Raw genomic sequence first — 14,124 nt, forward strand, 5'->3', positions numbered from 1 at the left:
GCCTTTCGATACTATTAGCATATTATACTTAGTCTTTCTCCAAGTCTATGGGCATATCAAAAAAGAATAAATCACGAAGCATTTTACTCGGGGACAGACTTGCATGGATCGTTGGGTGAACTTGGCCAGTCAGTTTGTAAAACCGCTGTGTAGGCCTTAGAAAGTAAAGCTACTTGGGCCAGAGTACTGAGTTGAAAGTTTGTAATTCAGTATTTTCATACTGCACCTGAATAGACCTGCAACATTTCCATTTGCCTAATATTTCCCCATGTACCGAACCAATATAGCGGAAGACGAGATTATTGTGTATCGCAGTTTATTTACCCACTCCCTGAATGGAGTAACAATGTGAATGCTAAACAGCTGCTGATTATTACGTAAGCCTTAAGTTTCCCGTTGGTCTGTTCATGAAGGTATGTTTTACTACGTCTATGGTCAGTTGAAACTATTACTCAGGACTCGGAGGTTTACAAGATTGCGCTTTCTTGTACGCACAGTCACAGTCCGTTGGAACTGTCGCAAGACCGATACAAAATCATCCTCCATCGATAATTTTAAATGAAAGCAGTGAGCTGTGCAGGGTTGGCGGCTTCAAAACAACCAAAACAGAGTGATGGCGCGACAAGTTCAAGTGCTTGTTCTTCTCTGCCTGGTAACTCCCTCAGGTACGTTTTATGTGTAACTAGAGGTTGCAATAGCATTGGACCCGCCACTTTTATGGCTTTTAAATAATAGTTGTTTGATTTCAGTCATTTATAATTAATATAACACAATGATGGCTTAGTTTTACATTGAAGTACCAGAAAACTAGATTGGGTTCAAGTCGGTGAATTTCTGAAATATATCATTTATAATAGTTTCCCTTGTGTCTCTCCTATTTCATACAGACCTATTTGGAATTTGGTAGCCAAGGCGATCAATTGAACGCGTTACCATTGAGTCTGCGGAGTAGTGAGTTAGTTTCTGCCGGATTCACCGACTTGGACTTCTTGCACAGTACCGGCGGCTAGACGGACTGTGTACACAGTGACGTAAAGTAAATACATGATTGACAACCCTCCCTCAGTTATTCTTGTGTCCACTTCGACATCGAGTACGCAACATGCTTAGCAAATATGGCATAAAGTTTGCACATCGACCGCATTTTAAAAGCTTGAAAATCATGCAAGATTACAAGAGAAAAGTTGTCGGAAGTTATAGTCAGGAAATCAGAAGCCTAGAAGTTAACGCTTCACAATAGTAAACTTCCGGGTTCATTGACATCTGTCGTATTCGGGGTCTTGTTTTTGTTGTTGCACGGACAAGAATTTGTCTGTGGTTGTTGAGTTTAGCATTCAAGCTCCAACATTAACTCTCGAGCATACAAATATGCTTGTGTATTTCTTTGACTATACAATAGGTCAGGAATGCGGAAATGTCCGTTATGAAACATACATTTTTAGCTCACCTATAAACCCACATGAGCTAATGTCGCAGCGATGTCTCTCTGTGTGTCCGTCGTCTGCCTGTCTGTCTGTTGGCGCGACATCTCAAGAACGGCTTATCGGATCAAAATCAAATTCGGTACATAGATTTTGTTTGCAAATTACAAGAAGTGATTAGTTTTAGATGGCGTAGCTTACATATTTGAAGGTAATTTGCATAATTAACGATTGTCGAAAAACGGATATACATTGACAACGGATGCATACAATGTGATGAGAATTTCTACAAATGCTTATCGCACAAGAATATATCAGCGGTACAAGAGACAAGGGATGACAAGTAAATTAATGCTAATTTGCATATTTAACGATTTTTCCTAACAAGGGACATATATCTGAATTGACTCGATCAAAGTTGATGAAACTTGCTCTGTATATTAGAGATACTGTGATATAACATTTTGATATCATTTAGCATTTTTACTTCGGCTAATTATTCATTTGCATATTAAACGAACTTCTCCAATTAGGAATATATATGAATTGGCTTCATAAAAGCAGAAGAAACTTGACATAAACATTGAATATACTATGATACTGTATAACATTTTGAAAGCGATTAGCATTTTACTTCAGCTTCAGTTTAAGCGATGTATGTATTCATTGCTTCGATATAAAGTTTGTGTGCGATGTGTGATAGTTGAGTGTGCGAGCGTGAGTGCTTCTGAACTCTACAACGTGTGGAGAGGTCGCAGTCAGAAAAATGTAACAATTTAGCTCGGTGATTGAACCACTCTATTTTGAGAGTGGGGATTTGGCCGAGCGGTTCTGTCTGTTGCTTCTCCGCTAGGTGACTGGGTGCCGTATGTTGTGGGTTCGAACCCCGAATGAAGACACTGTATTAAATATTTAACAAACTTTCCTAAATATAGCTGGATTAACTTCATTAAAGTTCATGAAAACTTGCTATATACAATAGTGAGTATATAATATAACACTATTGAAAGTAATTTGGCATTTTTACTTAACCTAATTGCTAATTTGCATATTCAAAGAACTTTCCTATCTAAATCTCAATTGTGTTGATCTAAGTTTACGACACTTACTACGTACAATTAAGATATTACTAGTATGCTGTAACAATAACAAAACTTCTTCAGCATTTTTAGATCGGCTTATTACTAATTTGCATATTTATCGAACCATCCTAACTAGGAACCCACACACATATATATATATATATATATATATATATATATATATATATATATATATATATATATATATATATATATATATATATATGCATCAAATCGATCAAAGTCGATGAACCTTGCTGTGTGCATTGAAGATACTATGACGTACAGCTTAAAAGTCATTTAGCATTTTTACTGCAGCTGAGCAGCTGAGTACTCATTTTAGCTATAACCACTTTGTATATCAAATGAACTTTTCTAATTAGAGAAATTTATATCTAGGTTGACTTGATCAAGAGTAACGAAATTTGCTATGTACATTGGAGATACTATAATGATAAAACATTCTTGAATGTGTAGGTAAACTAATTATTCTATTGCATACCTGATGAACTCTCAAAATTAGGGATAAATATCTGAATAGATTTGATCAAAGTTGACAAAACATGTTATGTTCATTGAAGATACTATGATAAAATATAATTGAAAGTCCTTAGCATATTTACATTAGCGAGTACTAATTTATTTGTAAATCTAACTTCTCATTTTAGGGTCATAAAACTGGAAGGACACTACAGAAGTGTATGGAACTTACTTTGTATATTGATAGAGAATTATATTGTATTAGTGAAAGATGTTTTGCATTTTCATGTCAGCTAATTTATAATTTACAAATCCAATGAGCTCACACAGTTTGTTATATAAAGCTTGAAGGCCTTGAGCAAAGGCAATTACACTTGCTATATAAAATGGTGATAAAATGACACCAGTCGAAGAAATTTACTATTTTTATTTCGCTAATTATATATTTGTATACTTAATGACCTTTTGAATTATCTGTAGTGAATATTGCTCATGATCTTGATCGTAGCAATTTAAATGAAGTTGCAAACTTGTGGCAAAAGTTCCAATTTACAGACAACTGCAATATATACTGAAAAACGTGAGCATTAACAATCGATATCTCTTGTTTTCTTCTGGTTGCATTAATCATTTTAGATCCCTGAGTGTGATCTAATTGAGGCAATTTTTCACAGAACTTATTGTGCACATTCAGGACCATGTCTGCTCCTGCAGACGTGGTCCATGCAGTTAATAGCAGAACCACGTAGACCAGTCAGCTGAAATCAGAATAATGAAGAACCGACTCAAGTTGATCTAGTTTGCATTCTAAACCGCAGAAGAAGTAAAGGATTGCAAATGGTTCTAAAAATACCATCTCGCAAGTACGTACTCAGTGTATGTCTTTAAGTCTTTATAATTAGGCATTAGGTCTTGACGTACACTGAGTTCTGCATAACAATGAACATTAAAATTTGTCAACTGCAGGGGAATTTCCGGCTTCATTATATTTCTTCAGTACATGTTGAGTTACTGTAGTCGACATTTAAACCTCCGCATACTTATGAACTGAGAAGCAAGTGTTAACAGGGACAAAATTAATTGATCAATTTTCATTTAAGAAATAAATCCTATCTCGAACCTCTTTCATGCATGCTTGCATTACTGTGAACAACACTGCATAATATTAGTCGGTTAGCTGCAGAAAGAGTCAAATCCGCTTTGGGACGTCAACTGGAGTGAAATTTCGGGGAAGGGTCACGAAATTTAAAGCATGCCTTCGGGTGGTAACTATTTTTAAGCAACTATAAGAAGGCAAGATATAGTGTTCTTAACAAAAGTATCAGATCATTATAAATGGGAGTCTATTGGCAAGCTATTTACAATATTCCCTACAAAACAAGCTATGTCATTCTGTATATGTATGATATTTAATGTAAATGTACGTCGCTTGAAGGGAAGGAAAAGCACTGTAAAAGAAATTGAGTTTTGAATTTCACCGAAAATTTTCATTAATTATACATGTAGTCTATGAGAAAACTATGAATAATGTCCTTCAAATTCATAACCACCAATATCCGTGCATTCATAAATGTTCAAGAATTGATTAGAATAGGGTATATTAGGTGGTTACACTGTATACGTATACAAGAAAATTGGTTTTGAATTTCCCTACAAATGTCGATTCACAAGACATGGCAGCCTATAAGAAAACTATGACTAAATTTTCCTTAAACTATACTAGCAATATGTGTACATTTATAGTTGTTTGATAATTGATATATATACTAAATTAGAATAGAGTTGTTAAAAGTGCATGTATGTCCGAGGAATTTGATTTTAGTGTCTTACTGCAATAGTCGATCTACTATACATGGTAGTCTATGAGAAAACTATGAACATTTTTTCATAAAGTGTTGTCCCTACTTTTAAAAATACCAGGTAAACAATGTAAGTATACTGAAGTGGTACAAGCGACGAGGAACTAGTGAGCGCAGCAAAGAGGGAGACAACGCGAGAGTTGGGTATCACTCCTCCCGCAAGACGAAAAGTGAAAATGGAGTTTTTCTGAGTTTCAATTTTACTGATATGAGACTCATTGGGAATTTCTGCTTAAAATTTTATTAAAGGTAGAATGAAAATGAAATTTTATTGTTAGTAACGAAAGTTAGTAACAGCAAGACGAAAAGTGAAAATGGAGTTTTCTGTCTGAGTTTCAATTTTACTGATATGAGGCTCATTGGAAACAGAAAATGATCTTATCATGATTAGTTCCATCAAATTTTACCCCAACATAACATCAACAATGTCTACCATGACAGCCCTTCGCCCACACAGAACTTCACGGGGTGCAAACCGTCGATCTAGCCTGAAACGATCCTGCACCCTGTCTATTAGTTATGTATAGTTTACTTTACTACTTTAATGAAAGATGCGCTTAGCACCTTTTGGTCGTCTTAGCAAACGATCGGCTGTTCCAATTATACGGTTTCCACCCGACAACACCACTGTCGTCGACCACTGTCAATCAAATTACATATTCACGACATCACGTGGCTGTTGGGTGACATGAATCGTTGTATAGGAATTGGAAAGTATCTGTTGTTTTTGTGTGTGTTCTGTGTCAAGAATGTTTGCTGTTATATCCCTGGCCCTTGAAAATGACTAGATCAAGATATGTCACCTCTTGTGTCGAACTTCCATATGAAAATTCGAATGTCGGGTGTGATTTATTGATTTTGGCAATGAATTCGACCAGTTCATAAAAGTTCCATAGATCATGAAAATGTCGTCTCTGAATCTGTACCAGAGAGCTATTTGTGTCTCTTACTGTTGGATGATTTTCATTTCTAGATCGTAGAATGTAATGTCAGCTGTTTCTTTGGATGAATGGGAGCCCATTGAGTATCTGCAGAGTTGTTGATAGAATTTGTTGTCAAAGTTTAATGTGTTCCCTTTGAGTATGAGTGTTAGCATAGGTAACATATGCTTCGTGTGTGGCTTTTTTATTTTGTAAACGTTTTGTGTTTCATGTAAGGCTTTGCCGACTAGTTTCATTGCTTCATCGTGCATAGTGTTTGTGTACATAGACACAACGTCAAGTGTGACGAAATTTGTGCTGTTCGGAACTTGGACATTTTCTATTTTCCGTAGGCTATAAGGTTCGTTGAATCTCGTATGTATGTTCTTTTGTTTGGCGATGATATCGGTTTAAAGAAGTAGTCTATGAATCCAGAGATTTTGTGTGTAGGACCTCAACAACCGCTGTTGATTGGTCTTTCTACATATATTGCACCGGTGGGAGAGTTTGTGTACTTTAGGTTATGATAACACTGTGGTATTCGTGTAGTTTTATTTGTAGGATCAAGGTATTTGTATGTATCGAGATCAATGTATTCTCAATATCGTACAATGCTGAATCCAGATTGTGTACTTCTATTTTGATAGTGTCAGAGTTGTTCGCTGTTAGTTGCCTGTAGTAGTGTTCGTTGCTCAGCGGTCTTTCGCACTCGATTATGTAATCTTTTGTGTCGACGATGGCAATATCTCTACCCTTGTGGAATGGTTTGATCGTTATTTGTTTATTTTTGGATATTGTTCGGAGCGCTATTTTTCTAGACTTGCTCCAAGTCTTTATAATTTATCAAAAAAGGATAAATTGAAGGATTAAACTTCAGCAGACTGTTGCACTAAATTGATAGGCTGTTTTGTAGATTGGGTGTGAGCCAGTAACTCAGCTGCCGAAAAAGCCAGTCTACTATTGTTTCAGCGCATGATGTTTCTTGTTGTTGACGGGAAGATTAACATTGCTAGTTTTGGTGTTGTTTGGTGTTGTATGATGTTATTGGTGTCCAGTTTGATTTCAACTTGAATGTGTGTTGTTTGGACTGTTTGTGTTTCGTAATTTATCGGAGTCAAATTTTCCGTATGAAGCCGTTGATATCCTTCAGCGAGTCTTTTCTGTTTGACGCCGTTGCGTTGGAATAAATTTCAAGCCTTTGTTCAGACCTCTTATTTCTATAAATTAAGTTTTTGTTAGGCTCTATTTTTCGTGTCATTTTCTTTCGGGTGAGACTTTTTTCTGGTTGTATGATTTTTCTGTTTTTGTCTGACTTTTAGTTTGATCCTTAAAATATACTTAGTACCATAAAGTTGAATTTGAAATTTGATGCCTTTTAAGTTTATAATCTACGCCAATTTACACAAATTTTGCATTTTTTAACAGACGAATACTGGACTCGATGGTTTGATCGAAGCAGTGAATCTAATGGTGACATTGAATCTCTAGAAAACATACACCAAGACTTTCCAAATCTAGTGTGTAAGAATCCGTCAGCAATAGATGTGAAAACATCGAACGGTACACTCGCACGTGAAACAGGAGAAGTATTTTATCGATATGATTCGACAGGGTTTGTGTGTCTAAATGATCAGCAAGATGACGGAATGTGTCAAAGTTACAAAGTAAGGTTTTGTTGTCCAGGTAAACATATGACGCCATTTCATACATATGGGAAAATATACAATAGGTCCTCCTATCTCCGAACACAGTTACCACATTTTTTGTGGAACAGTAGTATTGGCGTAAGTGCAAACAGCAATCCATACGAAGGATACTAATGACACTTGGGACCAACTACCATACACAACGAACCGTAAAGAAAAAACGTAGAGCTTAGAAATCTAGTTCAATTTGCAATTGTAAACCAATGAAAGAGTGATACACAGCCAGTCTGTTTTCACAACGCTTGATACTCCTGTGTGATATTGATTTTGAAAGAAGTGTGCCGTATTTACTCGATTTTAGGATATTTAACCTGTATGTTGCACAGAAAACTCGACTATACCCATGTTAATGATTTGTATAACTTTAAGTAGTCTTGATTCGTCTTAAAGCCACTTGACATTCAAAAATAAAAGAATTTAAATTTATAATTCCGCCAAGCAACACTAGTAGAATATTCCCAGGCTCAACACTGCCTATAGCTTTGAATCTTACACAGTCTAAACTCCACAACCGTCTGTAGGGAAAACTGGAGCGACCATGTGCGCGAACGATGAGGAGTAAAGAAATACCAAAATCATGCACAACTACACATTGTCAATCAAAGAGGTGATGTTAAACTTTTCAAATATCATGTATTTTGTCTCGAGGAAGCAGTCTGTCTGTGTCTGTCTGTCTGTCTGTCTGTCTGTCTGTCTATTTGTGTCTTATACCTATACCATATTACTCTATCCTGGTTCATTTAACATAAAATATTAGCCGTTACAGTAAACATTGCGCGTTCAATATTGTTATCAGTTTTGGAGTTTTTTCGAACTTCATTTCCAACTTTCTAGTCAAGAGAGCAAAAAGCAAATAATTAAGCTACCTCTCTCCGATACTATATGTGGCGTTTTCTTCATTTGAGACGTCGTATAGTTTGTGAATGAAGCCTGTTCATATCAATATTTTATGCGCATGGCGGAGTCAAAGAAGAGCCCGAAAAGTAATTTTTCTGATCTTTTGATGATTTCTTGGCATTACTACATTATAAAACAGTTCTAACTAAATATTGTCTGTTCCTGTGTCATATAAGCATTTCTGTAATTTATGTCTCGTCGGATACTATACTTACGATTTCTCTTTCGCACTCAGAACTTAGCATTAGGAAGTACTGTTTTCAAGTTGACTGAAGAGTCACTCGCTTACGAGACTGTAAGTTTAGACATCGTTCACGGAAATCAGGTGAGCATTTGGGAATTTATTAGACGATAAGTTCTTTTTTACGACAAGAGCTTGCAATAACTTTACTGCCAATAAATAATAATTGATGTCCCATGGCATACTTGGTGGTAAAGTAGTAAAGTGGCAGAAAAGAAGGAATTAGCCACTGCTTGTACTTGGCATCTTGATATAAGAGAAATTTTTACCACCTTAACGACACTTTTACTTTTCTGAATACTGCAGTTCAATCGGTTTGGAGTCGATGATGAAAGCAAGTCCATCATTGTCGACAATTTGATGGATGCAGACATTACAGAGGTTTATCATCTGGTTATATACGCAAAGACAGAGGTAGGATTGATATAGCATTTAAATAATCTCATAGGTAGTTCAAACAAGGATTATATATTGCATATATTGTGCATTAATTTGTTTCCTGATATGTTCCCTTTTGGCCATCAATAATTTGCATTTACATTTTCATAACAGAAAAGTACGATTCACTTTGTAAAATATGGCATTAGCTCGCGAACAATTTTGCAAAGCTTCATCAAAGAGGCACATATTTTTCACTCAGCGTCCCCTATGAATTGCTACCGTCTCGAAATTTATTCCTCATGGACAACATCCCAGGCACTTATTGTTGTGGTCATGTACGTGCGTGCGTGCGTGCGTGCGTGCGTGCGTGCGTGTGTTTGTCCGTCCGTTCACTTAAATATGTAAGACATGCCAAATCCAATTCTTTTAAATTGTTACAAGGATAATACACTATTGCATATATATGCACGTCCATTTATTAGGGTGTGGCATCTATAATTAGTGCTATTTGGCATAATTCGTGTTTTTTTGCAAAACGAGCTCTGTTTCTGGAGCAACTGCGCCAAATTTGATGAAACTTTGTAAAAATGTTGTCCACACAGAGTTCTAATAGTGCACAATGACATATGTCAATATTGTTTCAATTAATTGCTAATTTGCAAATTTGATTAGTTTTTGAAATTACAGTGATGTCTAGAAATACTGCAGCGAATTTTATGAAACTTGAATTTGACTTTGTTTGTGTACCTTCGAATTACGTCTGTTCCTTGCTGTTTTGTGTCTATGTTTACAACTATTGTATTACGAATTCTGACCTACTGCCATCAGATTATGGATTGGTATGATTGCGATTATTTTGGTACAAATCCTTAGCACATTGTCCTATAAAAGTGTACAAAGACACTAAGCAGTATCATGTTAATTAATTGCTAATTTGCATTTTAATTTTATTTTCCTACTTAGAGTTCTGTGTCTAGAATTCTGCATCAGATCTGATGAAAGGTGGTACAAATATTGATCTCTTAGTACTGTAATACTGTGTGAAGACAATAAGAAGTATCATGTCAATTAATTGCTAATTTGCATGTCTGATGAACTGTAATAACTAGGATGATATTTCTATAGAAATGCTGCAAAGATATGTAGCGGTATCGTTTTAATTAACTTCTTATTTGCATATTTAATGAATTTTCGTAAGTAGGCTGGTATGTCAAGAAATAGTTCATCGAATTTCATTAAACTTGGTACAGATGTTGATCTTACAGTGCTGTCATTGACACTTAGTAGTATCATTCATAAAAAAATATTTAGGTTTAAAAGCGCACTACACTATTCTCAGTGCTCTTTACATCACAATAACAATTACATATAAATGAATTTGACATCAAATCAATTCCACAACATTGAGCAGCCATTGAAAATGTACGATAACCATAATGGACTGTAGTACCCTTGGCGTTAGTCCTTGTAAGAAGTATTTTCTTGGATGAACGGAGAGCACGCTCAGGGATATTTATATCCACCAAGGATTGCAAATACTGTGGGCATTCGCTACGAAAAATTTTGAACACAAAAAGCATAATTTTGAACTTGATTCTCTCTTTCACTGGCAACCAATGAAGTTGGAATAAACAGGTGAGATGTGTTCACATTTCTTAGTGTGCGTGTTACGAGACGTGCGGCTGCATTCTGGACTGACTGAAGTTTTTGTAGCTGATAGTCAGGAATCCCATGCATAAGGCTATTACAATAGTCTAGTCGTGAGGTGACAAAAGCATGTACTAATTTCTCTGTGGTCGGCATATCTATCAAAGAACGAATTTTACCGATTTTGTAACAGTGCGAAAAAGGCAGATTTACAAGTGCTATTTATTTGACTTGTCATAGAACGTTCGAATCGAGCAGACGAAACATCGAACGTACCTATCTTGAGACTGTAAATGTTTATGAAATCTCTTTTAAAACGCGATGAAAAATGAACTCCTTCAGTCGTTTCATTGTTTAGGATCAGCATGTTTGACCTCATCTATTGACGCACATTACCAATGCATAGTTCAAGATCCCACTTGAAATCGTCTGAACTATTACAAACAACATTAATCTGAGAATCGTCAGAGTAAGCACGTAATCAATGCCGTTTGAAGAAATAACATCATCAGAGGAGTTGTGTAAATAGTAAAAAGTATAAGGTCCTAGAACAGAACCTTGTGAGATACCAAAACGTAGAACAGCATCTTTTGATGTTGTGGAATTAATATAAACAAGTTGAACACGGCCTGTTTAAATACGAACGAAACCATTGTAAGGCCTGTACCTGTTATTCAAAAATGACATCGCAATTTAATGAGAAGAATGACATGGTCCAGAGTATCAAAAGAAGCTGAAAAATCCAGCATAACCAAGATGATATCCTTTCGTGAATCTAATTGCTGACATAGTATCATTATAACCCTAAGCAGGGTAATTTCAGTGCTGTGATTTGCACGATAAGCTGTCTGTCATTTTGCATATAATTTATTTTCTGATAAATAGATTTTCAATCGATCCGCAACAATACGCTGTAAACATTTGGACAGAAAATATAATTTGAAACTAGCCTATAATTTGTAAGAATATTGTTATCAAGACAAGGTTTCTTTAAACACGATTGGAACTAATTTGGGATAATTGAATGGTGAAGTAATGTCGATTCAGTCTGCAAATGTAACCTCATCTACTTTTCTTTATCGCAACATTCAGCTATGGGGCACCTAAAACTTTCGAGAAATTTGAAAACTATAAAGATCCAATTATCCAAATTAGGTTCCAATCTTGCTTTTATCAAAGGTTCATTAAATGCAGTGTAAATCATTGATAATTTGCTAAAAATGAATTTTTGTTTTAGGGTGAATGTCCAGAAGTACTGTATCAGACTTTATGAAGATGGTACAGGTGATAATCTTACAGTGTTATAATAGGATGCAAAAATGTTGGGAACATCCTGTCAATTAATTACTAATCGAATCATTTAATGAACTTTGTAATTAGGGTGGCAGGCCAGATTGGTTTTACGTTTCCACAAACAAGGAACTCATTCTAAGCCATTAAGCCCCATCTGTATTGCAGTATTTTTGATCACAGATCCAATTAATGAACAGGACTCTGTCCTCTTTAGAGACTTGTAATCAAAGTACCCATTAACAAGTTGGGACCATGTCATTAACGATGAGTTGTTTAGTTTTAACAATTTGAAAATATAAACACTTTTTGTTATTTTACAGTCTATGGAGACTATGGCCTTTGGGTTACATATAAGTTTGATCGACGTCGAAGGCTGGCCCCCGTATTACAACAAAACGTGTGAAACGCCGATTAGCAACGAGGTTAGAATTTTTCACGCAATCCACTCTTACTTCTTACGTGTCGTCAAATGGTCTTATCAAGATTTAACCAAAGACATATGATTACTCACACGATGACATCGAAAACCCAATTCCAAATAATGAATTTAATAATAAAACGAATAATAAAGCAAGAAGTATTGTCAATTTACGATATATAGGCAATTTTGAAAATGATTTTACTAGCATCGGCAGTTGTCGTACCTGGCGTGTTTGTTAAAGTGTGTCTCCTTCTCGTGTTGGTATTATCAACATTGAGACTAAGTTGGAAGATTACTGAAAAGATTGTTTCGTAGTCGCAAGGAGAAATTGTCACATTCACACTTACCAAATCTGCTGATGAAATAATTCATTCACTGTTACGAAAGAAAACGTAAACTTGTTTAGTTGAATGCCTACGTGAACACAGTTTGTTTGCGTTGAACCTTTTGCAATATAGGAATCAGACATACAGTATGGCGCGTAATCAAGGCCAATATTCGAACTCCCCATTTTCAACTATCGAACTCAACATTCAACATTCAAACTCCCAATTTTCAACCATCGAACTCAACATTCAACTATCGAACTCAACATTTGGATTCCTATTCCCATTTTCAACTTTCGAACTCCACATTTTCAACTATAGAACTCAACATTCAACTTCAAACTCCACATTTTCAACTATCGAACTCAACATTTTAAACTTTCGAACCAACATTTGGATTCGTATTCTCCCTAGGCATCCCTAACTTGCTTCATTGTAGTTACCCACTTTTTCCTTCTGGGCTGTACTACGTCAGAACGCGTCATAGATACGTCACACGACGTTTCGGAGTTTTAGAGTTATTCCTATGTGATGTTCTAGAGGGTCCAAAATATGAACGGAAACACTTGTGATGCTATACTTAAGATTTACCACCGACCTCCGCCATCACTTAATTCGGTCGCTATCATGTTGTCTAATGACAAGAGCATGCGTGCATGGCTCGCCATGGCTTATTTTAAACGACTCGCTTGTTAATTTCCATACTAATAATAACAGCCAAAACACAACTCCGACACTAAACACACCAAAGCACACACAAGACGAGATGGCTGATGTGTGAAGCCACTTTCCCTTTATTACACCGTGACCACTATGTTCAACATCATATGTATTTCACGTTGAGCGGCTTGCACCAGCTGGACAATACGCTCACATACACATTCCAATGCCACTTAACTGTGACAAAAGTCTAACAAGACTCTCACACCTACGTGACACATCTCCCCGTCTGTCGGGCTGGTCAAGGTCAAGTAGCAGCCTAGACAAACTACCACTGACGTGGTCATGAACGAACTCGGTGTCGTCCATGTTCAAAATTAACTGCGAGGTCACCATGTGTTTGGGACTCCCTAACAAAGTGATAAGTAGTTTCATGTAAAATGACACCGACGATTTTTTAAAGTCGTATTTGACTATATGTATGCTCATTTTGGCTTGTGTTCGCTGGTTAGTGGTCTAGGGGGACCTATGACTTCGATAGTTGAAAATGGGGAATACGAATCCAAAATGTTGAGTTCCATAGTTGAAAATGTGGAGTTCGAAAGTTGAAAATGTGGAGTTCGAATGTTGAAAATGTGGAGTTCGATAGTTGAAAATGTTGAGTTCGATAGTTGAAAATGTGGAGTTCGAATGTTGAAAATGTGGAGTTCGATAGTTGAAAATGTTGAGTTCGATAGTTGAAAATGTGGAGTTCGAAAGTTGAAAATGGGGAATAGGAATCCTAAATGTG

The 14,124-nt window shown here is 36.1% G+C and overlaps 1 protein-coding gene across 1 annotated transcript in view; it reads left to right on the forward strand.

Moving 5' to 3' along the window:
* Positions 1 to 467: 467 nt before the first annotated feature.
* LOC139138272 (uncharacterized) overlaps positions 468 to 14,124 on the forward strand; it is a 55,557-nt gene continuing 41,900 nt past the window's right edge. Inside the window, exons 1-6 of the mRNA XM_070706581.1 lie at positions 468 to 665; positions 7,188 to 7,445; positions 7,990 to 8,075; positions 8,601 to 8,690; positions 8,913 to 9,020; positions 12,248 to 12,349. Of these exons, the coding sequence (XP_070562682.1) occupies positions 8,046 to 8,075; positions 8,601 to 8,690; positions 8,913 to 9,020; positions 12,248 to 12,349 (330 nt within the window). The 5' untranslated portion in view covers positions 468 to 665; positions 7,188 to 7,445; positions 7,990 to 8,045. The remainder of the gene's footprint in view (positions 666 to 7,187; positions 7,446 to 7,989; positions 8,076 to 8,600; positions 8,691 to 8,912; positions 9,021 to 12,247; positions 12,350 to 14,124) is intronic.

This window comes from Ptychodera flava, chromosome 8 (assembly GCF_041260155.1).
Source record: "Ptychodera flava strain L36383 chromosome 8, AS_Pfla_20210202, whole genome shotgun sequence".
Taxonomy (NCBI): domain Eukaryota; kingdom Metazoa; phylum Hemichordata; class Enteropneusta; family Ptychoderidae; genus Ptychodera; species Ptychodera flava.